This window comes from Bubalus bubalis, chromosome 2 (genome assembly GCF_019923935.1).
Source record: "Bubalus bubalis isolate 160015118507 breed Murrah chromosome 2, NDDB_SH_1, whole genome shotgun sequence".
Classification (NCBI taxonomy): domain Eukaryota; kingdom Metazoa; phylum Chordata; class Mammalia; order Artiodactyla; family Bovidae; genus Bubalus; species Bubalus bubalis.
The window spans coordinates 88,296,589-88,319,762 of NC_059158.1; the positions used below are offsets into that span (position 1 = coordinate 88,296,589).

The 23,174-nt window shown below is 41.5% G+C and overlaps 1 protein-coding gene across 6 annotated transcripts in view; it reads left to right on the forward strand.

Moving 5' to 3' along the window:
• Positions 1-23,174, forward strand: part of ITGB6 (integrin subunit beta 6) — a 149,483-nt gene that overhangs the window by 99,772 nt on the left and 26,537 nt on the right. For all 6 annotated transcript variants that reach the window (XM_025276093.3, XM_025276089.3, XM_006073134.4 and 3 more), the window contains 3 exons: positions 9,258-9,347; positions 16,906-17,040; positions 17,487-17,904. In XM_025276093.3, coding sequence (XP_025131878.2) covers positions 9,258-9,347; positions 16,906-17,040; positions 17,487-17,904 — 643 coding nt within the window. The remainder of the gene's footprint in view (positions 1-9,257; positions 9,348-16,905; positions 17,041-17,486; positions 17,905-23,174) is intronic.

Sequence of the window (23,174 nt, forward strand, 5' to 3'; positions counted from 1 at the left end):
AATACTGGGAGCCCTGCGTTTACCGTAATGAACAGAAGAATAAAATCTCACAAGAATGCAAGACCTCTTGGGAAGAAATCCTTCTGATTACCTCCAGAAGGCCTTATTTCAGTCAAACCAGCCAGCCCCTGGCTCTGGAAGAAGCACACTGCCTGACAAAAGCAAGCCTCCATCCACAAAGAGCTGTTTTCCTTTGACCAGATAAATAGCGCAATACAGTCTACAGGGAAAAAACATGTTTTTTGCCTCTATGGTTTCATGACTTCCTACATTTCTTTCAAGATGTAGCCTTCAATTTGAAAACGATTATAGCCACAACTCTTTCTCTTCCTTTCTTTCTACTTTGAGTAGGAGAGTGTTCTATAATCTCTAAGCCCCTACATATATAAGTACCAGCCATTATTGTCTTAACTTTCTAATGAGACTGCCCCTTGATGGCTGTTGGCATTTGCACAGTGAGCAAGGGGAGCCAAGCGAGCACTGGCTTTGAAGTCAAGATCTGTTTCTACCATGTATTAGTTCCGTGACCAGGCAAGGTACTCACTTCTCCAACTAAAATGAAGGCTTAAAATCTTTAAAGGTTAAAGAAATCAAAAGAGCCCTAGCAGAATGCTTTGGGTTGAATTATGCCCTACCTCCAACCCCAAAATATGTTAAAGTCCTAATATCTAGTACCTCAATGTGACCTTGTTTGGAAATAGGGCCTTGCAGGTGTAATTCAGTTCAGTTCAGTAGCTCAGTTGTGTCCGATGCTTTGTGACCCCATGAATTGCAGCACACCAGGCCTCCCTGTCTATCACAAACTCCTGGAGTTCACTCAAACTCATGTCCATCGAGTCGGTGATACCATCCAGCCATCTCATCCTCTGTCATCCCCTTCTCTTCCTGCCCCCAATCCCTCTCGGCATCAGAGTCTTTTCCAATGAGTCAAGTCTTCGCATGTGGTGGCCAAAGTATTGGAGTTTCAGCTTTAGCATCAGTCCTTCCAATGAACACCCAGGATTGATCTCCTTTAGAATGGACTGGTTGGATCTCCTTGAAGTCCAAGGGACTCTCAAGAGTCTTCTCCAGCACCACAGTTCAAATGCATCAATTCTTCGGCGCTCAGCTTTCTTCACAGTCCAACTCTCACATCCATACATGACTACTGGAAAAACCATAGCCTTGACTAGATGGACCCTTGTTGGCAAAGTAATGTCTTTTCATTTTTAATATGCTATCTAGGTTGGTCATAACTTTCCTTCCAAGGAGTAAGCGTTTTTTAATTTCATGGCTGCAATCACCATCTGCAGTGATTTTGGAGCCCCAAAATATAAAGTCTGACACTGTTTCCACTGTTTCCCCATCTACTTCCCATGAAGTGATGGGACCAGATGCCATGATCTTAGTTTTCTGAATGTTGAGCTTTAAGCCAACTTTTTCACTCTCCACTTTCACTTTCATCAAGAGGCTTTTGAGTTGCTCTTCACTTTCTGCCATAAGGGTGGTGTCATCTGCATATCTGAGGTTATTGAGATTTCTCCCGGCAATCTTGATTCCAGCTTGTGCTTCTTCCAGCCCAGCGTTTCTCATGATGTACTCTGCATATAAGTTAAATAAGCAGGGTGACAATATACAGCCTTGACGTACTTCTTTTCCTATTTGGAACCAGTGTGTTGTTCCATGTCCAGTTCTAACTGTTGCTTCCTGATCTGCATACAGATTTCTCAAGAGGCAGATCAGGTAGTCTGGTATTCCCATCTCTTTCAGAATTTTCCACAGTTTATTGTGATCCACACAGTCAAAGGCTTTAGCATAGTCAATAAAGCAGAAATAGATGTTTTTCTGGAACTCGCTTGCTTTTTCCATGATCCAGAGGATGTTGGCAAGTTGATCTCTGGTTCCTCTGGCTTTTCTAAATCCAGCTTGAACATCTGGAAGTTCATGGTTCACGTATTGCTGAAGCCTGGCTTGGAGAATTTTGAGATTACTTTACTAGTGTGTGAGATGAGTGCAATTGTGCGATTGTATGAGCATTCTTTGGGATTGCCTTTCTTTGGGATTGGAATGAAAACTGACCTTTTCCAGTCCTGTGGCCACTGCTGAGTTTTCCAAGATGAGGCTATACCTGAGCAGGATGGATCCAGTAAGACTGGTGGTGTTAGAGAGACGCAGAAGAGCAAGCACCAAGAGACAATGGAGGCAGATGTGGAGTAACAATCTACAAGTCAAGGAAAGCCATGAACTATCAACAACCACCAGGAGCTAGAAAGAGGCAAGGATAAGATTCTCTCCAACCGGTTACAGGGGGAGCATGAGACACTTACTCTCAGACATCTGGCCTCTAGAACTGTGAAACAATTTTTTTGTTGTAAGCCACCAAGTTTGTGCTACTTAGTGACCGTAGCCCCAGGAAGCGAATGCATCCAGTTAATTTAGGCTTATTCATTAACTTCTCTCTGGCTCACCAATGATGTCACTAGAGCAGGAGAACCATTTCAAGGCACATACTGTCAGTGGTCTGGTCAAGAGAGCTAACTCCAGGGCAGAGCATGACAGGTGGGTCTAACTTGACTACTTCCTGGCTGATTGACCTTGGCCAAGTTAACTAAACTCTCTGGGCCTCACTATCTTGGTATAATAATGGATATTATTACAGATAATAATGGTACCTAAGTACAGTAAGAGAGCTTCTGTGGAAATTTAAATAGATGACTGTCAGGTAGGAACATCAATGCCACTTATTCTCTCTCAGATCATAGTAGTTCAGTGGATCAGGCAAATTCTGGTGCCTTTATCTCCCTTAGCATTGTACGCTCATCACTCCAGACCAGAGAGCCACGTGGAACTGAGGAGACAAAGAACAATAGGATCCCCTCCTCAGCACTCCTGCAACTTCCCCGAGGCCCATCCAGAGTCCTCAAAACAACAGATTCTCCAGGAGTCTTGTGTTTCTGAGGATGCAGGCGCCAAAAGGCAGAAGGTGCTTGGAGATGTCAGGAAGCTAGCTAGGACCTCTCCATCCTTTCACGAGCCCCCCTGAATTGGTAACTGCAGCTCAGGAGGACTCCGTCCTGAAACCAACTCCTGTGAAAGGTGTGAGGCTAACAAGCAAGTCAGGCTGTTCTATGAATGGCGAGGAGTTTGCCCAGTGTACCCCTCCCTTGGGCCCACCTCCCAGGTAGAAGGAATCCTGGTAGGAGCTAATTATTCCCTGTGGCCAACACCCGAAAGATCTGAGACTACTTCAGAATTACTGGCATTTTCTCCAATTTAGGTGACATCTTGCTTCCCAGGTGGCGCTAGTGGTATAGAACCTGCGTGCCAATGCAGGAGACATGAAAGATGCCAAATTCGATCCCTGGGTCGGGAAGATCACTTGGAGGGGAGCATGGCAACCCACTCCAGTATTCTTGTGTGAGAAATCCCATGGACAGAGGAGCCTGGCGGGCTAGGGTTCATAGGGTCACAAAGAGTCGGATGAGACTGAAGTGAATTAGCACGCATGCATTGATTACCACCGAGAAGCATTGTCTTGACCACAGAATGTTTGCCTCCTTGCATTTTCTCATCTCAGAACACCTATATACTGTGGGTTTGTTTCTGCTGTGTGGATGTACCTAAGAGCAGAACTGCTAGGTCAAGTTCAGCCATAGTAACTACTGCCAGTTTTCCAAAGTGATGGTACCAATTTAGGCTCCTGTGGGAAGTACATGCGGACACTGTCAGTTTTTTCAATTGTAGCCATTGTAGTGCGTGCACCCTGGCATCTCATTGTGGCTTCCGTTTATATTTATCTAATGATTAATGATGCTGAACATTTTTCACATATTCTTTTGCCTCTTACACACATTTATATTATATTGTTTATATATATATATATATATATATATATATTTGTTGTTGTTGTTGTTTGTTTGTTTAAACTAAAAGAAGTCTTCTCCTTGCTAGTGTATGGGAATTGTTTGGACATTTGGTACCGAATCAGATTCATGTGTTATAGATACTTTCTCCCACTCAGTGGTTTCTTCTCATTCCCTTAAAGGCATCTTTTCAGAGCAGAAATTCTTTAATTTATTTATCTTTTCCTTTATAGGTCATGCTTTGGTGTAGGGCATGAAGTTATCTCCCCTGACTTTTATCTATAGTGAGAAAAGTCAAAACAGTGGGTAGGCTTTTAGAGGAGGAGTAATGACCTGGTGGCTCAGATGGTACAGAAGCTGCCTGCAATGCAAGACATGTGGGTCTGATCCCTGGATCAGGAAGATCCCTTAGAGAAAGGATTGGCAACCCACTCCAGTATTCTTGCCTGGAAAATCCCATGGAGGGAGGAGCCTGGTGGGCCACAGTCCATAGGGTCACAAAGAGCGACTAAAACTTTTGCGTTCTTTTTTTTTTTTTTTTTTTTTCACAATGACTGGGAGGTAGTTACTACAAGGGAGGATTCTAGGGGCTGATTGTGTTCTATTTCTTGATCTTGGTAGTTACACTTGCTTGTTTACTTTTTAACTATTCAGTGAACTATATACTTATTCCTTGTACATTGTGTATATGTGTTATACTGCTACTAAAGTTGTGAGAGAAGGAGAGAGAAAATGCACAAACAGGAGCCACTAATGAAAGAGATTTTAAGATAATGACCAAAAAAAAAAAAAATACTGTGAAAGACTAGAGAAAATAGTTGTAAACAGTATATATAAGCTCATAGATTCTTAATCTTACAAGCCAACCTTGTAATAAATATATTTTAGCAGGAAAACATTTAGTAAGTATAGTTAAAGAATAAGAGCAGTGGCATTGGTTAATCATATAATGTTGAAAATAAACAGGGCTGAGTGTAAAATTCCTCCATATTAATGAGGCTCCACAGAAAGAGTTAAGCAAGCCTGAAGAGAAGCAGCAGGTTGCTCTAAATATTTGGTTTTACAAATTCTTTTTTAAAATGCTACTAGCAGATAGATGGCAAGTTGACTTCTGGCTTCTCATCCTCTGCTACGTGCATGCTAAATCACTTCAGTTGTGTCTGACCCTTTGTGACCCCATGGACTGTAGCCTGCCAGGCTCCTCTGTCCATGAGATTCTCTAGGCAAGAATACTGGAGTGGGTTGCCATGACTTCCTCCAGGGGATCTTCCTGACCCAGGGATCGAACCTGCATCTCTTCTGCCTCCTACATTGGCGGAGGGTTCACTAGCACCAGTGGGGAAGCCCCCTTCCTCTGCTAAGGAATATTATAGTGTTCAGTTCAGTTCAGTCACTCAGTCGTGTCCGACTCTTTGCGACCCCATGAATCACAGCACGCCAGGCCTCCCTGTCCATCACCAACTCCTGGAGTTTACTCAAACTCATGTCCGTCGAGTCAGTGATGCCATCCAGCCATCTCATCCTCTGTCATCCCCTTTTCCTCCTGCCCCCAATCCCTCCCAGCCTCAGAGTCTTTTCCAATGAGTCAACTCTGTACAAAATTGTGGCTGATGAGTCTGAGGTGGTGGGGAACCATGACACAGCAGCAGAAATGTCACAAGAGAAGGATATAAGGGTCTAGGAGAGTCACCACCAAAGGCAAAAACCCAATCATGATGTCCAGCAAGGATATAGCTAATAATAAACCATATCACAGAAGAAAGCCAGGCTCTGAACCTGAAGATGAGCATTAACCCAACAGGAAGTGCCTTCAAAGCAGTAGCGGCAGTCCCTTCGGGAGCTGTCTCTCCCAAGGAGAGGACAGCAAGAGAGCATCAAAAGCAGCCAAGGGGCAGCCAAGGTCCTCAGCCCAAGTCTCTGAGGAGAATAACAACCCGATGGCCTATCCATGGGGACCTGGGGTGGCAGGTGTGTGGATCTGTGGTTCCTCTGCCCTCAGTCAACCACGAGACCACACCTGATGGCCAGTTCTGGCAGTCAGACACCCAGAGGCCCTGAACTTAGAGACACTCTCTGAGAGGATCCCAATACGTGCAGGTGTGAACTCAGGCACTGTCCTCTGAAGGCTTTGATGCCTGCCGGCTAAATCACCCTTTGTCCTTGTCTTATCCTCTACCCTTGACAGACAGGAGATTTCCAGGGAGCAAATGGAAATTGTTGGACAAATAAATTTTTTCTGAAATGGGGGCAAAGTGAGCCAAAAAGAAAAAAACAGGGCTTGATGAAGGAAGTCAAAAAAATGAAGGTGAGCAGAAAAAGTCAACCTTGCAAACACGAGTGAGAAAAGCAACCTCAGGAACTCGTGGGTGGCATGGTGATGAGGAAGGGGAGAAAATCCATAATTAGGAAAATCCATGGACAGATAACAGGGATCACAAGTCCAGGAAATTCAAGCCCAAGCAGAGAAGTCTGCATATCTAATCAGCTCATACAATCTTGTGTTTTCAGAGTTCACCATTTCTAACATCCAAGAGTTCTCTTTCCCAATCACACTGCTATAATTTTTCACATCCAGGCATGCAAAGTCACCCTTTTCCTAACATTAAACATGTTTAATCAGGACAATTTATAATAGCACTTTAGAGTTTTAGTAAAAGAGAGGCATTTGACACATGATATTTACAGTAATCAGAATACTACAAGATTTAAAGTGCAATTTTTTTTACAGTGTTAGATCAGAAAGCCAAATTGCCCAAGTCCTTAGTTAGTTGTTTGTACTGCTTTTACAGGGAATCAGCATCCAGAAATTAATTAATAGTCTTCCTCTCCACAATGATCAGTGTCATCCCTGGGTACTACTAGCTGCCAACTCCTTTGTACCCTCACTCTAGTGGCAATCAGCAAATGCTATTAACGTTAAACCACTTGTCCTAACGGCCGAAAGTCAAATGTCATACACAGGCGGGATCATAATTACGCTTTAGGAAGTGGATGGATTTGGCTTTGTTAACCAAGAATTAACTCCAAATCTGGAGGCCACTTGAACTAGTGCTTCTAGAAAATATTCATTATATATTGGCCTTGGGGATCCCAGGACATTTTTCAAGGATAACAGCTTCATGTGGAGCTAAAGGCCTTGGAATTCTTTGTCAAATGGCTCTAAACCTTTCTTTGTCAAGCTCTAAAGATTCCCTCCACCTTCTTTTCTGGGACCAGTCAAATTTACACACGTTCCAGCTCCACTTGAGTGAAATCCAAGTTCCCATTTAGGTATTTGCTGCTAACCACAGTTCTCATGCTTCATGGCCCTTTTGACATGTGTTTATTTGAAAAGGTAAGTCGATGAACCGGTGCCTTCCTCATATTTGACAAGTTCTACCTGACTTGGGGAAACCAAAGGGGGCCCCATTCAACAAGCAGTGATGGGGAGACCCTAAGTAACTCAAGGGACGTTACCTGGATGATTACCCACAGCCCCTTCAATAATAAAATGCAGATCAAAGCAGATGGACAACTGATACTCTTTTAAGAGTTCAGATTTCCATCCACTTCAAACTTAAACACAATCACAAACGGTGAAATAAGTAGGACATAACAAAACCCACATATTAAAACCAAAGCTCATTTTCCCATATACAAGGAGTAGAAGGTTTGGATTTAACCTGGGTGCCTACCTCTAGTGGGGGACCTCCCACCACTCCTTGGTGTTCCAACATCAGCTAGGCTTCATTTGTTCCTCTCTTTGATTCCTTTTGTCTCGATTGATTTATTTAGCATCATGATTATAATTAATAATAAAAATTAATGTAATTTGTGTTCAGTTACTTCAGTTGTGTCTGACTCTTTGCGACCCTATGGACTATATAGCCCGCCAGGCTTCTCCATCCATGGGATTTTCCAGGCAAGAATACTGGCATGGGTTGCCATGCCCTCCTCCAGGGGATCTTTTTAATCTAGGAATCAAACCCATGTCTTCTGTGTCTTCTGCATTGCACAAGATTCTTTACTGCTGAGCCACTGGGGAAGCCCCAGTTCTAATTTAGTTTTGTGCATTTTTTAAACTATTTAAAAGAGGTAGGGTGTTACTATGTTTGACCCTTGGGAAATGCCCTAAATTCTTCACTCAAAGCTTATTTCTCTTTTTTCCCTACAATTACAATAAATTCAGTCATTTAATTTCACAGCACACAAATACTTTAGAAGAGAACAGCTGACAAAATGAGTGATTGTTTCTTCTTGATGTAGCACAGCATATTAAGTCTACTTAATAGATATTGCTGAATGCAATAGTAAATGAATGAATGACTTGGTAGGCGAGTGATACCTTACAGCTTAACAAGAAGACAGAAACTATTTAAAAACAAAAAAAAGGAAACAGAAGCATAGAGAGTGGGGTCCATTTGGTAAGGGTGTGATCTATCTCTAAATTTTAGAAGTCTTTGATGATTATAGAGTTATAGTTAATATTATGACTAGTCAAGAAAAATGTCAAGGTATGCTTGAATGTCTTGATTTAAGAAGACAGAAATCTGTCCTATATATTTTAAGAAAATTTTTGTTTGAAAATAGTTTTAAAGCATACACTTAAGGAAGGGATAATTTTCAGCAGTCTAGAAAATTGCTTTCTTTGCAATGCTTCATTCCTTAGCCATGTTTGATACCTGAAGGGATGAACTAATACAGTGAATTCTCCTCTGATGGAAACGACATCTCAGGGGAAGCAATGTACATGGAGAATGCAGATGGTTTAGAGCTAAGTGCTGATTCACACCATCCTGACGAGTGAGGAGCGATTCCAACCAACTCCAGCACGGTGCTGACATCCCTAAGAGAGTACTCATTACTGCTAGGAAAGGAGGAGTTAACAGCAAGCATTCAAACAATTCACTCCTTTGCTCTACCAAGCAACTGACAATGACTGACAATTAAGATGTCTGGACTGATTGACCTGAGGGGTGACTCAAGGGAGTGACCTGAGGGACTCAAGTGACCCAAACCTTAGTTTCTGCAATGCTACGGAAAGAAAAAAAAAAAAAAAAATAGAAGACAGTTCCTGGTAGTGAGCTCAGAACTTTTTAGAAAAAGGATGTTCCCCAAATCAAAAATGTTATATACCTGCTATCTCTATTTGAGACTTAACTCCTGTTGTGATGTCAATTACAGCCCTAGACTAAGGCCACCACAGACATTAGATTTCCCCGGCAGCAACTCTGGCCATTTCATTTCCTGCTTGAGCTCAGGAAGCAGCACAAGGCACAGCTAGAGTTTCAGGACAAACACCGTTTATTATCAAGAATCTGTTTCTCCCGGCCGGTTAACTAGAGGTGATCTCAACCATAGGTTGAACCCCACACTTAACGCTTCTCAGTTACAGTGAGCAAAGACTGACTTTGTTTGTTTGTTGTTTGTTTACAGAATTATGCAAAACTCATTCCTGGAGCTACAGTAGGGGTACTTCAGAAGGACTCTGGAAACATTCTCCAGCTGATCATCTCAGCTTATGAAGTATGATATTTTACTGTTGGGGTCTTTTTGCATTTATTTGATGTTTAAAAACTATGTTTTAGGCGGTTAAATGCACTCTCCTTTGTTGGTAGAGATAGTTGGTAGAAAATCTCTCTGCCTTAATGCAGCCAAAATGTAAATTTTGTTCACTTTATTTGCAGATATTTTTCCCAGAAGGTGGGGCAGAAGGTAGAAAACTCATAAACCTGATCATAAAGTTAAGGTTGTTTTTATAGTAATAACCGACAGTGGCATTGTCAACTGCAGAATTTTAATTCTACTGAAAAGACTTCATGAGTCACACAATTAAGCTTTCCTCTTCTCTGCCTAAAAAAAAAAAATTGTTTAGATTGCCAATGAATAACAGCTATGAGAACTAACTCCACAGGCTTAATGAGACTGCATCATAACTCAAGGGAAAACAGCAAAGCACAACAGGAACACCACTTTGTAGATTCCCTGCTTTGAGGAGTCAGGGAAATTTTCCATTAGTGTTATATCATAAATACATTTTTAACTTTTTTTCTTTTTTTTTGCCTTGTGTTTGTAAATTAGTGCCTGAGGACAGAATTCTTCCCTTAAAATAAGATCCATACCTACAGGGTTGCTAGGTTTTCTCTCTTTGTCTCCATTTCATAACCCAATCAACAGTGGGTGGCCTGTTGCCAACTCTTTTTATTTTGGTTCCTAAATATCACTATCAGCCCCTCTTTTGCTTTTCCTTACAAAGAAACACACATACACACACAAAGATGAAGTTCTACATTAGGACAGGAATGAAAAAAATAACATTTTATAAAGCAGTAAAGCTCTCGTATTTGCTCCAAATGTCAGTTGCATAATAACAAATGAATAAAATGCTAATGTTTGATGTTTCAAAATTACAAATAAGTGATACATATGCACTGTATAACAATACTTAACATATACAGAACCAGTGTTCCCTGACATTTCAGAATCATCTGGAAGGTTTTTTAAAATAGGTGTGTCTAGATTCCTTTCACAAATGTCTTAGGATAACTTTAAGGGCAGGAAGAGCAACATATTTTAAGAAACTCCCCACCCCAGTTTTTTTTGACTTCACCCCACCAATTTTGAGACTCTAACAGGGAAAAGCAAGGTATTTTGTCTCAAAGACATGTTCTCAAAGAATAAAACACAGATGGTTCATTAAAGTTATGAGATGAGGGTGTTTTTAATTCATATCCTCAGAAACTTCAGTTTTCTTAGCTCACATCAAAAATTAATCACCGTGTTAGTTCATGCTTGCAATTCTTCCAGACAGGAAAGCTTGTCAACAAAATACTATAAAAACCTTTCTCCCTCTCAAGCAGTAAAGTTTTAATGTGTAGACTCAAATAAAATCACGTGGCAAATCTTCACTGTTAGAACATGCTCAATTTTCTTTAATTCAGGACTCTCAAAAATGCTGGCTACTAGCATCTTCACAGGAAGTAAGCAAATTATAAAACAGTGAATTGTCAAAAATATTTCCCTTCCCGTCTGACCAGCCCTGTCCGGGCCCCTACTTGCTCTGCAGAGTTTGTCTCACTTTATGTCCCCAGTCACATAACTTACACAGTAGTTGAAATCAAGACATCAAACATTTGAAGTGAATCTTGTGTCTTTATTTTAGTGTCTCAAAATTATGAAGTGTCTATTATTCTTAAATCAAACACTCTTGCTCTGGAGTTATGGTTGAAACTCGATGAGTCACTACGAGGCATGCAGCAAATCTTGGCACTAGTCCACCTTGTTTTTCTATTGTGTAATTTTTAAACGTATCCAAAAAGGACATGACTGAGCAACTGAACCGAACTGAAATGAAAAGGACTTTAAAACATGGGGACCCATGGACTGGATTTCTTCCCAACCTAGAAAAAGAGAGAGAAGGAAAGAGACCATACTGAGAGAAAACACAAAACACTTCTAACTTGTAGTGGGGCAGGGGCAAACAATTTGTGTTTATAATTAGCGACTATAAACTTCAGCTCAGTATTTTACACGGACATTAAAAAAAATAATAAACCTTAAATACCAGATGTGTATTCATCTGGCCATCATTTATTACTCTCTTTCCTTCTCTAATCACGTAATAAAACTGTTGAAATATTAATACTCCCAGGGGTAAGCGCCCCGGTTGGCATTTAAGTTCTGGAAGAGAAGTGACTTGTTTTGTTTTGTCTAGCTCATAGTAGATGCTGAATAAATGAGTGAATGAAAAGATGAAACCTACAGACATATATTTATCTCCTTACTTTGGCAAATTCATATTAAAATATTCCTGGTGAAATCTGCAATAGGATGTATTATATCAATGCTGAGATTTCCTTCATTTTGGTTAGATTATGTTACTCACTACCCCTAACTGCTGTAATCTACAGACTTCCAGGGTATATCCCTCATTTCTCATTTAGTTCACTGTGCCTCTATCTCCAGTGCTACTCCTATCTTATCTTTTGATGATTTCAGCCCGTATATATATATGGTCCTTCCCATATCCTGGGCTCTCAGTTTCTTGAACTCTGATTCTGAAATGACCTTGTTCCCTTCCCACTTAATTACTTCTTCAAATCTTCACTCTTTTGTCATACCTTAAACCTTATCTTTGCCGATAAACACCTAGAACTGGACATGGAACAACAGACTGGTTCCAAATAGGAAAAAGAGTACATCAAGACTGTATATTGTCACCCTGCTTATTTAACTTATATGCAGAGTACATCATGAGAAACACTGGGCTGGAAGAAGCACAAGCTGGAATCAAGATTGCCGGGAGAAATCTCAATAACCTCAGATATGCAGATGACACCACCCTTATGGCAGAAAGTGAAGAGGAACTCAAAAGCCTCTTGATGAAAGTGAAAGAGGAGAATGAAAAAGTTGTCTTAAAGCTCAATATTCAGAAAACGAAGATCATGGCATCTGGTCCCATCACTTCATGGGAAATAGATGGGGAAACAGTGGAAACAGTGTCAGATTTTATTTTTGGGGGCTCCAAAATCACTGCAGATGGTGACTACAGCCATGAAATTGAAAGACACTCCTGGGAAGGAAAGTTATGACCAACCTAGATAGCATATTCAAAAGCAGAGATATTACTTTGCCAACAAAGGTCCATCTAGTCAAGTCTATGGTTTTTCCAGTGGTCATGTATGGATGTGAGAGTTGGACTGTGAAGAAAGCTGAGTGCCGAAGAATTGATGCTTTTGAACTGTGGTGTTGGAGAAGACTGTTGAGAGTCCCTTGGACTGCAAGGAGATCCAACCAGTCCATTCTGAAGGAGATCAGCCCTGGGATTTCTTTGGAAGGAATGATGCTAAAGCTGAAACTGCAGTACTTTGGCCACCTCATGTGAAGAGTTGACTCATTGGAAAAGACTCTGCTGCTGGGAAGGATTGGGGGCAGGAGGAAAAGGGGACGACAGAGGATGAGATGGCTGGATGGCATCACTGACTCAATGGACGTGAGTCTGAGTGGACTCCGGGAGTTGGTGATGGACAGGGAGGCCTGGCGTGCTGCGATTCATGGGGTCACAAAGAGTCGGACACGACTGAGCGACTGAACTGAACTGAATATCAATTGTGTGCAATCAATTGTCCACTCACCATTTCTAATCTTTTCACCTTATTCTTGCTAATTCCCCTAATGTATTTTCCAGCCCCACTAGGATCTCTGATTAATTGACCATATCTTCTCTGTACAGTTCCTCATCCCCCTATGTCTTCTCTCACCTGGTTCTCCAGTTTAAATTCAATCATTCTGGCCACTCCTTAGGTATACTCTCAACTTCCCTGAACCTTATTGCTCTTTTGAGGTTTTTGGCCAACTGTAGTCCTGGTGAAATCCAGTCACCCTGCACAGCTGAATGGAAGTGGGAAAAACATACAATCATGCTACCTGGTCTCACTTTAAATTCATGATCACGGTCCTCAAGCAGGCCCTCCATGCTGCCTGGAAACCAGGATATGTTTCTATTAAATATCCAAATGGAGGTATCTAGGAGTCAGTTCGGAGAAGGCAATGGCACCCCACTCCAGTACTCTTGCCTGGAGAGTCCCATGGACCGAGGAGCCTGTGGGCTGCAGTCCATGGGGTCACTAAGAGTCGGACACGACTGAGTGACTTCACTTTCACTTTTCACTTTCATGCATTGGAGAAGGCAATGGCAACCCACTCCAGTGTTCTTGCCTGGAGAATTCCAGGGATGGGGGAGCCTGGTGGGCTTCCATCTATGGGGTCACACAGAGTCAGGAGTCAGTTGATATGTTAGTCCAGGTTATTCAGCAGAATAAGCTGGACTTTCCCAAACACACTTCACCAATAGTTTTCTCCTCCTCAACTAATGGTAATTCCATTCTTCACATTGCTAGAGACAAAATTCTTGAAATGATCCTGACTCCTCTCTTTCTCTTACACTTTACATTTAATCCATCAGGAAATCTTGTGGACTCTACCCTCAGATTTATTTAGAATTTGGTCCAATCTCTGTCATCCTGGTTGCAGCCATCCTCCTCAGTCACCTGAATTATTGCAAAATTTCCTAAATGCTATGTCCTGTTTCCACTTCTGTTTTCCTGCATCCTGCTTTCAACAAAACAGCTAGAATTTTCATTAAAAATATTAACTCCTATCACTTTTCTCTGTGCATGCCTGCATGCGTGCCAAGTCGCTTCAGTTGTGTGTCTGACTCTGTGTGACCCCATGGACTCACCAGGCTCCTCTGTCCATGGAATTCTCCAGGCAAGAACACTGGAGTGGGTTGCCACATCCTTCTCCAGGGGATCTTTCTGACTCAGGGATCAAACTTGCCTCTCTTACATCTCCTGCACTGGCAGGCAGGTTATCATCACCCTTCTATAGGTAACCCCAATTGTTTTCTCATTTACGTAGAGTAAAAGTTGAAGTCTTTATAACATTCCATGAGTACCCTACCAGGTCTGGTCCCCTCCACCCATTACCTCTGAACTCACCTCTGTTAACTCTAACTCTCTGCTCTAGTACAGTAACTGCCCTCCTTGCTGTTCTGCTTCCAGACATCATCCTGTCTTTGCGCCTTCACACTGGCTGCACCCTCTTCCTGAAACACATTTTCTCACATAAATATGCATGGCTAATTTTCTCTCACTTTCTTGAAACATCACCTTCTTAACAAATCCCACCCTGACCACTTTTAAAAGATCACAGCCTATACCCCCTGCGCACACTCTCTTAATCTTCATTATCCCACCCTAACTTTTTCCTGTAGCATTTATTACCTTCCGGCGCTACATAATTTTCTCATATATTGTGTGGTTTCCTTTCTGTCCTCCCACACTGGAGTATAAACTCAGACAAGGGCTCGGCTATTTTAGAGGTTTTATAGAACAGTGTCCAGTACATAGTGGCCACTCAATTAGTATTTTCTGAGTGAATAAATTGGAAATGTAACTAGCTAAGATAAAACAGATTTGCAGGGTTCATTTTAATGCTAAATTGGCAGAATTTGAAATCTTAAGACATGATGTGAATAATCTTTAGGGCTGAGAAATGACACTTTAATCTCTGACAAAGACTACATTCTTAAAAAGTCGGCCTGTGTCAGTCAGTGGAAGGAGTGATCATGTGGAACAAATAACAAAGCAGGGAAGAGGAGTGACTTAGAATTTACAGTAAGCAACTTAGAATTACAAGGAAGGCGGGGTCCTCTTAACATGCAGTTGACAAATTATACCTCAGGAAAGTTTGAATCTGAATATGCCTTTAAAATTCTATCAATGGAATGTGCATAGAAACTCATCCTTTTAGAGGAGGTATATGACTTAATTCGTAATATTTTACAATTTGTTTTTATTCTGTTTTTAAAAAATAATTTAGTTTTGTCCCCCAAATACAGACTTCTCTTTTACAAAAGAAAGAGGAATCCTTTAACTTTTATCTAGTCCTCTCCTTTACCTTTGTATCAACAATTCCATTCCTCATCATGCCTCAGGCAGGGGTGAATGCAGCCACATGCCAGCTTCCTTGATTCAAATTTTCCTATCCTCTCCTCTAGCCTGTCCTGCACACACCTTCCAGACAGCCTCCCTGCAGTGGTATTTTCAGTAAATCAGGCCCCTGTTCAAAAGCTTCAGGAAATGCTTCCCACAGGTCTTAACTCATCTCTCCAAACTACAGGGCTTTCTGTGGTCGGGTATCTCCCCAGACAGCTGGGGTATCTCCCCAGACAGCTTGGGCTGAGCCCCTCTTGTCTCCATTCTGAACCACTCCTGACACAGAGTTTTCTCTTTTCTGGCCCCCTCACCTGAAATACCATTGTCATCCCCTCCAGCAATCTAAATCCAACAGCCATTAAGGTCCAGTCTTCTAATACTTTAGCCTTCACTGACTATACTCTTTTCTGAAGTCTCCCAAACCCTTATGTATTACACATTTTCTTTTTGTCCTAATTTAATGCTACACTGACTGACACTATATGCTAACTGCTTCACTTGATTGCATCTTATTTTTTTCAGCAAGATGATCATCTTGATGGCAGAAATCCTATCTTATACTCATTCCCCCAGAACTGGCTCTATACTAAATGTACAAAAGGGACTCTATAAATTCGTATTGATTTCAAGGCACATTTTCTCTCACATTTTAGCATCTCTAACACTAGGATGCATTTTGATTAGTCATATCTTACCGATGCTTCAGTAGAATGAAAGTCACGATGTAGTGTTCACTGCCTGCACATGTATAACTGGGCAGTAATTGAATGTGTTGTTGCCACTTCAATTCATTATGTGCCCTGTTGGTACTATAAGTGTTGAGGACAATCACAATTTTAAAATATCTTCCAAGTGTTCACTATGATTTAATATTGAAAAGGTATTATCTATGTGGAAATGTACCAAAACAGAATAACAGGGGAGCAAATACTGATATCAGCAAAGCAAGTATTCATTGTTGGAGGAATGATCTGTATTCCTTTCAGAGTAAAAACCAGCTGCTTTATGGGACCTAAAAAATGATGATACTTAGGAGACAGGTAAAGGAAGCTATTGTTTTTTGTTTTTTGTTTTTTTAATTTTATTTTATTTTTAAACTTTACATAACTGTATTAGATTTGCCAAATATCGTTATATTTTGCTACTGAGATATAAGCAAAAGATTTGCCTTTTATATGCCATGCTTGGACTATAATTCATAAGACTGGACTATATCCAGTCCTTGCAATTCAGGACTAGAGAAATTTGCTAAACCCTCAAGATGAATAAAATAATTTTTAAATCAATGATGAACTGACAGGTTTAATTCATATGTAGGGCTGAACAATCTCGAAGTATTTTGTCATAGTTTATTTGTCATAAAATAATGGTGAATCTTGTAATAGATGGCATCTTAGATTTGATAAAATATGCTTGTGTGTGTGTATGTATTACTTGCTTTCTTGCTTGATTGGTGATCTGGTAAATTTCTTTTAGACCAAATTTAATTTTATTCATTTGTTGTTTAATGAACATGATCACAGATTCTTCTCTTCGGGCTCTATTTTTTGGTTGTGATCTTGTTCAACTCTTTGTCTCATCTAAAGGAATTGCGGTCTGAGGTGGAGCTGGAAGTGTTAGGAGACACGGAAGGACTAAACCTGTCATTCACAGCCATCTGTAACACTGGGATCCCCTTTCCACACCAAAAGAAATGCTCTCACATGAAGGTGGGAGACACAGTAAGTAGAGATCAATAGATCATCTGAAAAGTCATTCAGATGATCTGTCAGAAGTTACCTTAGTGCACTAAAGCTGGACTTTTCCTTTCAAGAATTTCAAAAGCGATTTTCAAAGATTTCCTAATAAATGCTTTCGGGAAAGCTGATCCCCATGGGCTCTGTATACTCCAGTGCATTTTGATGGCTTGTTGCTCTTGCTGTTTAGTCACTAAGTCATATGTGACTCTTTTGTGACCCCGTGGACTGTAGCCCACCAGGTTCCTCTGTCCATGGGCTTGCCTGGCAAGAATACTGGAGTGGGTTGCCATTTCTTTCTCCAGGGGATCTTCCTGACCCAGGGATTGAGCCCACATCTCTTGCATTAGCAGGCAGATTCTTTGCCACTGAGCCACGAGGGGAGATCATTTTGGCGATTAGAAGAAGATAATTAGTATTTTCTTTTCCAGGCTTCATTCAACGTGACTGTGAGTTTACCAAACTGTGAGAGAAGGAGCAGGCACATTATCCTAAAGCCCGTGGGGCTGGGGGATGCTTTGGAAATCCTCGTCAGCCCGGAATGTAGCTGTGACTGCCAGAAAGAAGTGGAGGTGAACAGCTCCAAGTGCAACAAGGGCAATGGTTCCTTCCAGTGCGGGGTGTGTGCCTGCAACCCCGGCCACATGGGTCACCACTGCGAGTGCGGGGAGGACACGCTGAGCACCGAGTCCTGCAAAGAGGCCCCAGAGCTCCCCTCGTGCAGTGGGAGAGGCGACTGCTACTGCGGCCAGTGTGTCTGCCACCTGTCCCCCTACGGAAACATTTACGGGCCTTACTGCCAGTGTGACAACTTCTCCTGCGTGAGACACAAGGGGCTGCTCTGTGGAGGTAGGCTATGTCCAAATCCACCTTCCTGGGAGACCGTGCAGGTGTCAAGGAGGAGCTTTGCATCCTTGGTCCCTGCCACAGCCGCCTGGACTTACTAGGTGCTCAATGAATGTTTGCTGATCAACTGAATGTGTTCACCTTTAGACTGATCTTCAGTTATTTTTTTCTGGCTCTGACATTCCCTAGGGGTGAGATCTCTGCGAACTGAACTTACATCTCTATTATTATTTCCCTGGGGCTAAAAGATTGGTTCTTTTTGGTTAGTACTCAGATGCCACAAAACTGCATGTAATCAAATTCCATTATCTTCCAGGCCCTTCTAGTTCAGGCTCCTTGTACGTGACCCAACTCTTAAATGCCTATTACTTTGGGAAGATAAGAAGCCAAGCTGCTTAAGGGACACACAGCAAAGGACAAGGGACACAGAAGTACTAAATGGTCTTTCAGGACCTTTGTTCACACCACACACGTGTTATGTGATATACTAGGTTAGACACTGGGTATAATAAGCTCATTGGGACTTCCCAGGTGGTGCTAGTGGTAAAGAGCCTGCCTGCCAATGCAGGAGACATAAGAGACACAGGTTCAATCCCTGGGTTGGGAAGAGCCCCTGGAGGAACGCATGGCAATCCACTCCAGTATTCTTGCCTGGAGAATCCCATGAACAGAGAAGCCTGGTGGGCTACAGTCCATAGGGTTGCAAAGAGTTGGACACGACTGAAGCAGCTTGGCACGCAGGCATGCATAATAAGATGAATAAGGACATATGTGAAGAAGGCTATGGAAAGGGTAAAAATGAAAAATTGCTTGAATTTTTTGAGATTGAGAAAAACTAAATAGCAGAAAAATTTACATTCTAGTATCCTTTCTAGATGTGAAATCACTGCAGTTTAAGAATATATTACCTATTAAATGACTATGATAAAATCATTGAGAGATACACATATATAGTTAAGTACAGTCTAGTCAGACAAGAATTACAAATGTGTTTATATACTTTTAAATGATACAGATTTGTGTTACAATTTAAACAGTAACTGACTGCTGAATTTAAGCCCTCAGATCTTTTTTTTTTTCCCCACAGTGTATGAGCAGATAGCTTTTCAAAACAGAAAGCCTTTACCTTTAGAGAAAACCAAGCAAGTTATGTTTTTCAACCACAGTGTCAGGAACATATAAAAGAGACTGATTTTCAGAAGAAAAGGCCCGAGAAAAGAAGCCTCAGAGAATCCCAAGCTCTTTGAAAACCATCTGATACCCTTAGAAGTGCACCTCCGTTTCATTTCTTGGCTTCTGCTACTGCAACAGATTCCTCTGAGGCTGCCTTCTTTCTTTCCCCTTGGAGAGTGGAAAGTTTAGGGTCTGTCCAGACTGAGACACATTTCTCGCCCCTTTCATTCAAAGGTGTTTTTCCTTATCTAATGGGTGTGTTTCCAAACCCACATTGGTCCTCTTTTCACAAGATACAGACAGAACACAGCCTGAAGCCAGAGACCATCACCACATCTCAGAAAGAATCTATTCAGCAGAACCTTAGATTGCAGTTCTAATAGAAATCTTTAATAAAATATGTGCTCAAGAGGTTTGAAATTGCCTTTAAAAAAAAAATCTGAAATGTAATCAAATACAGTATAACAGCAATACTGACCCCACCTATATTTTACCCTTTAAATCTGAAGTCAAAGAGATCTAAGGCTGTAGAAATCCTGGATTGTGTTCAACAACACAGTTCGTCCCAGTGTTTGATGGTCTTTCATTTCATTTTATGTCATGCGTGCAGACAGATATAAATTCAAAGAGTCAATTTGATCTGTCCATTTGTAGTTCAGACAGTCAGACAATACTGCCTCTTTTTGTATCAGATACAGTGATCACTAAATAAATTCTATATAGAAAATACAATTATTTCTGCAATTGGACTCAGAAAACTTTACCAATGCCCTTTTCCTTCATCTATTGGAGTACTCCCCCATCCTCAACCATGACTGCTTCTCAAAAGCAATTTTGTGTTTAGTAACATCTCAAATGATGTCACTCTGTAACTTTCTCTTTTAAAAGTATAATCAAGTACAAAAAGGTACAAAAGTAAATGAATAGTTTTGGCCTTAATCACCTAACTATTCTTAGCTCTAAATTCAAGAAAGAGTAATGGAATATGTACTGCGTGCGTGGCATTGTGCTTAGTGTGGGGGTAAAACTGACCCTGGCCTGTGAACACACGTGCTCTTGATGCTGTTGTTTCCAAAGCAGCCTGACTATACTACAGCCTCGCTTCTCATGTGTGCATGTGCATGCTAAGTTGCTTCAGTCATGTCTGACTCTTTGCAATCCCATGGACTGTAGCCCAGCAGGCTCCTCTGTCCATGGGATTCTCCAGATAAGAATGCTGGACTGAATTGCCATTTCCTCCTCTAGGGGATCTTTCCAACCCAGGGATTGGGTCTACATCTCCTAGTCTTCTGCATTAGCAGCTGGGTTCTTTACCACTAGAGCCAGCTGGGAAGCCCCCACTTCTCAAGTAGACTCTGCAACGTGTTGCTTTTCCAAAGGGCTATTATCGTGATGTTCTTCCCGTGCACCTTCTTCCATCCATCTGTAAGATATAAGGCTCCACTGATTTTTTTTTTCCCTTGCCCAAATTCCATTAGTCTTTAAAATTTTGATTCTAAGAAACTGGACAAACAGCATTATAGAAAAAACTTCCTACCATTGTGCTCTTAGTTATCAGTCAATGGCATTCCAGAAAGATCTATCTGTATCAAAAGAGCCTAATAATTTTTCCTTGATCTTTGATTATCATCTTGTTTCTACATGAAGTCATTATAAAGCTATCGTTGTATGAACAGGTACCTTAGATAAGTAGTTGTTTGTGGATATCAATTAACAACTTTTGGGACTCAGTTAATGGTTCTGAAGTCCCAAAGAATGGAGAGTTTCTAAATTCTGCAAGGAGCTCTTAGAAGGGTTTTCTAAAATGTCTGCCAAGTAATGGAGTGATATACTTGGGCATTCTCAAAGCCTTTCAAAATGCTCATTTCATTTGACAATATTTATACACTATATGTATTTTTCAGAATAAACTGTAATATAGAAATCTCTCCGTATCATGAAAGTAAGTTTCCCCCTTTGATAAGAAATAAACAAAAAGCCATTGAAGTTTAGATGATAGTTTACATATAAAGAGTAAATGAATGGTTTTGGCCTAAATCAACCAACTATTCTTAGCTTTAAATTAATTAGTTCAATTATGAATTAAATAGGTTATGAAATGCAGTATTAATGTCATGGATCCAGATAAATTTCAACTCATCTTTCATTAGAAAAGTGTATGTCATTTTGTCTCTCTCCCTACATATGTGTACACACACATACACACAGACACATACCAGGAGCAGTCAGAATCTGGCTTCAAAATCTTTGTGGTTTATCATTTGTTCTGGGATTACTTATTCCATGTCTCTTAAGGCCATATCATGAAGACAGAAAAGTAACCACCTACTGGACCAAAGTTTACAAGAGAAAAATCAGAATCCTTCTTTTTGCAATGAATATGGCAGCATCTCCAAAAAATGGAAACCTGCCTCACTTGGGATTTTTTTCACATCTGTTTGGTTTTCAGTATAATTACAGGAGTTTTAATACTGCTGGATAATTTTGCTGTCAAATTCTTCCTACTGGATAGTATTTAGGAACCATAATAACTTACGTTTATGTACTGCTTGTGTTTCCCAGGTGGCACTAGTGGTAAAGAACCCAACTGCCAGTGCAGCAAACGTGAGAGATGTGGGTTCAATCCCTGGGTTGGGAGGATCCCCTGAAGGAGGGCATGGCAACCCACTCCAGTGTTCTTGCCTGGAGAATCCCGTGGACAGAGGAACCTGCCAGGCTGCAGTCCAGTGGGTCACAGAGAGTTGGACACCACTGAAGTGACTTAGCACAGCACAGCACAGCGCACACTGCTTATTTATGGGCCAGGCACTGTTCTAAACACTGTTATGTATTATCTTAGGAAATCTTCATAACAGTCCTATGCAGTAATGCTATTAATAATGCCTCCTTACCAATGAGGAAACGGAGGCACAGAGGGGTTGAGTAACTTCCCCAACTCTGCCCAGACCAGAAGTACCAGAGCCAGGATCCAGACCTGTGCTACCAGCGTCTATGTCCGTGCACTCACACGCTATGTACTCATGCGCCACCACCACGCCCATGTGTCTTTGGAATGTTGCCAAGGAGCAAAACTTGAGAGGCAATAACTGGGGCACACTTCTTTTTCTGAAGAAAAGTATGTTACAGAATTTGCAAGTAAGAGTTGCTTGTTTGGATCATCAAATGCCAGTTTAGGATCTTGGGCAGGATACGCAACAAAAAATACTATGCAAGAACACACGGGCCCATTACCTGAAACACTTTATTTACCATTTTGTAGTAGTTCATGCTCCAGTACTCTTGCCTGGGAAATCCCATGGATGGAGGAGCCTGGTAGGCTACAGTCCATGGGGTCGAGAAGAGTCGGACACGACTGAGCGACTTCACTTTCACTTTTCACTTTTCACTTTCATGCACTGGAGAAGGAAATGGCAACCCACTCCAGTATTCTTGCCTGGAGAATCCCAGGGATGGAGGAACCTGGTGGGCTGCCATCTATGGGGTCGTCGCACAAAGTCGGACACGACTGACGTGACTTAACAGCAGCAGCAGTAGTTCATACACTCCTCTGGCCAGCTCTTCAGGAGCCCTTCTTACCTCTCTCGCTCTTCTATGAGGATGTCTGGTTACATTATAAATGTTGATACTCTCCAGGGACTTACTCACTCTAATCTGCTTGCCCCAGATAATCTCATCCCCATCAGCTTCAACTGCCATTTATCCCTGGTGGATTACAAACCCCAAACTTCAGGGCTGTATATATGTATCCAACCACCCACAGGTCTTTCAAACTCCACAGAACCAAAAATGAACTTATTGTCTTCCCTATCCTAAGCTTCTCTTCCCCCTCTCCTTCAGAACAATCTATTCACTTAAAAATTAAAAACTTTCTATGCCAGGCGTTGGGGATAAGGCACCACAAGAGTAACTTCCATTCGAGGGCAGTAAAAAGATGCCCCATCCAGCTAGCAGCCCAGTCTGGTCATTTGAAGAATTTCATCCTCTCTCTCCCTCCCCCTCTTCCCTGGGCATCTCATGCCTTGAATTTCATCCCCTTTCCTCTCCAAGCTCACAGACACTTCTCAGGACTCATAGCTTCTTATCTCTATTGCTGGGAGAAA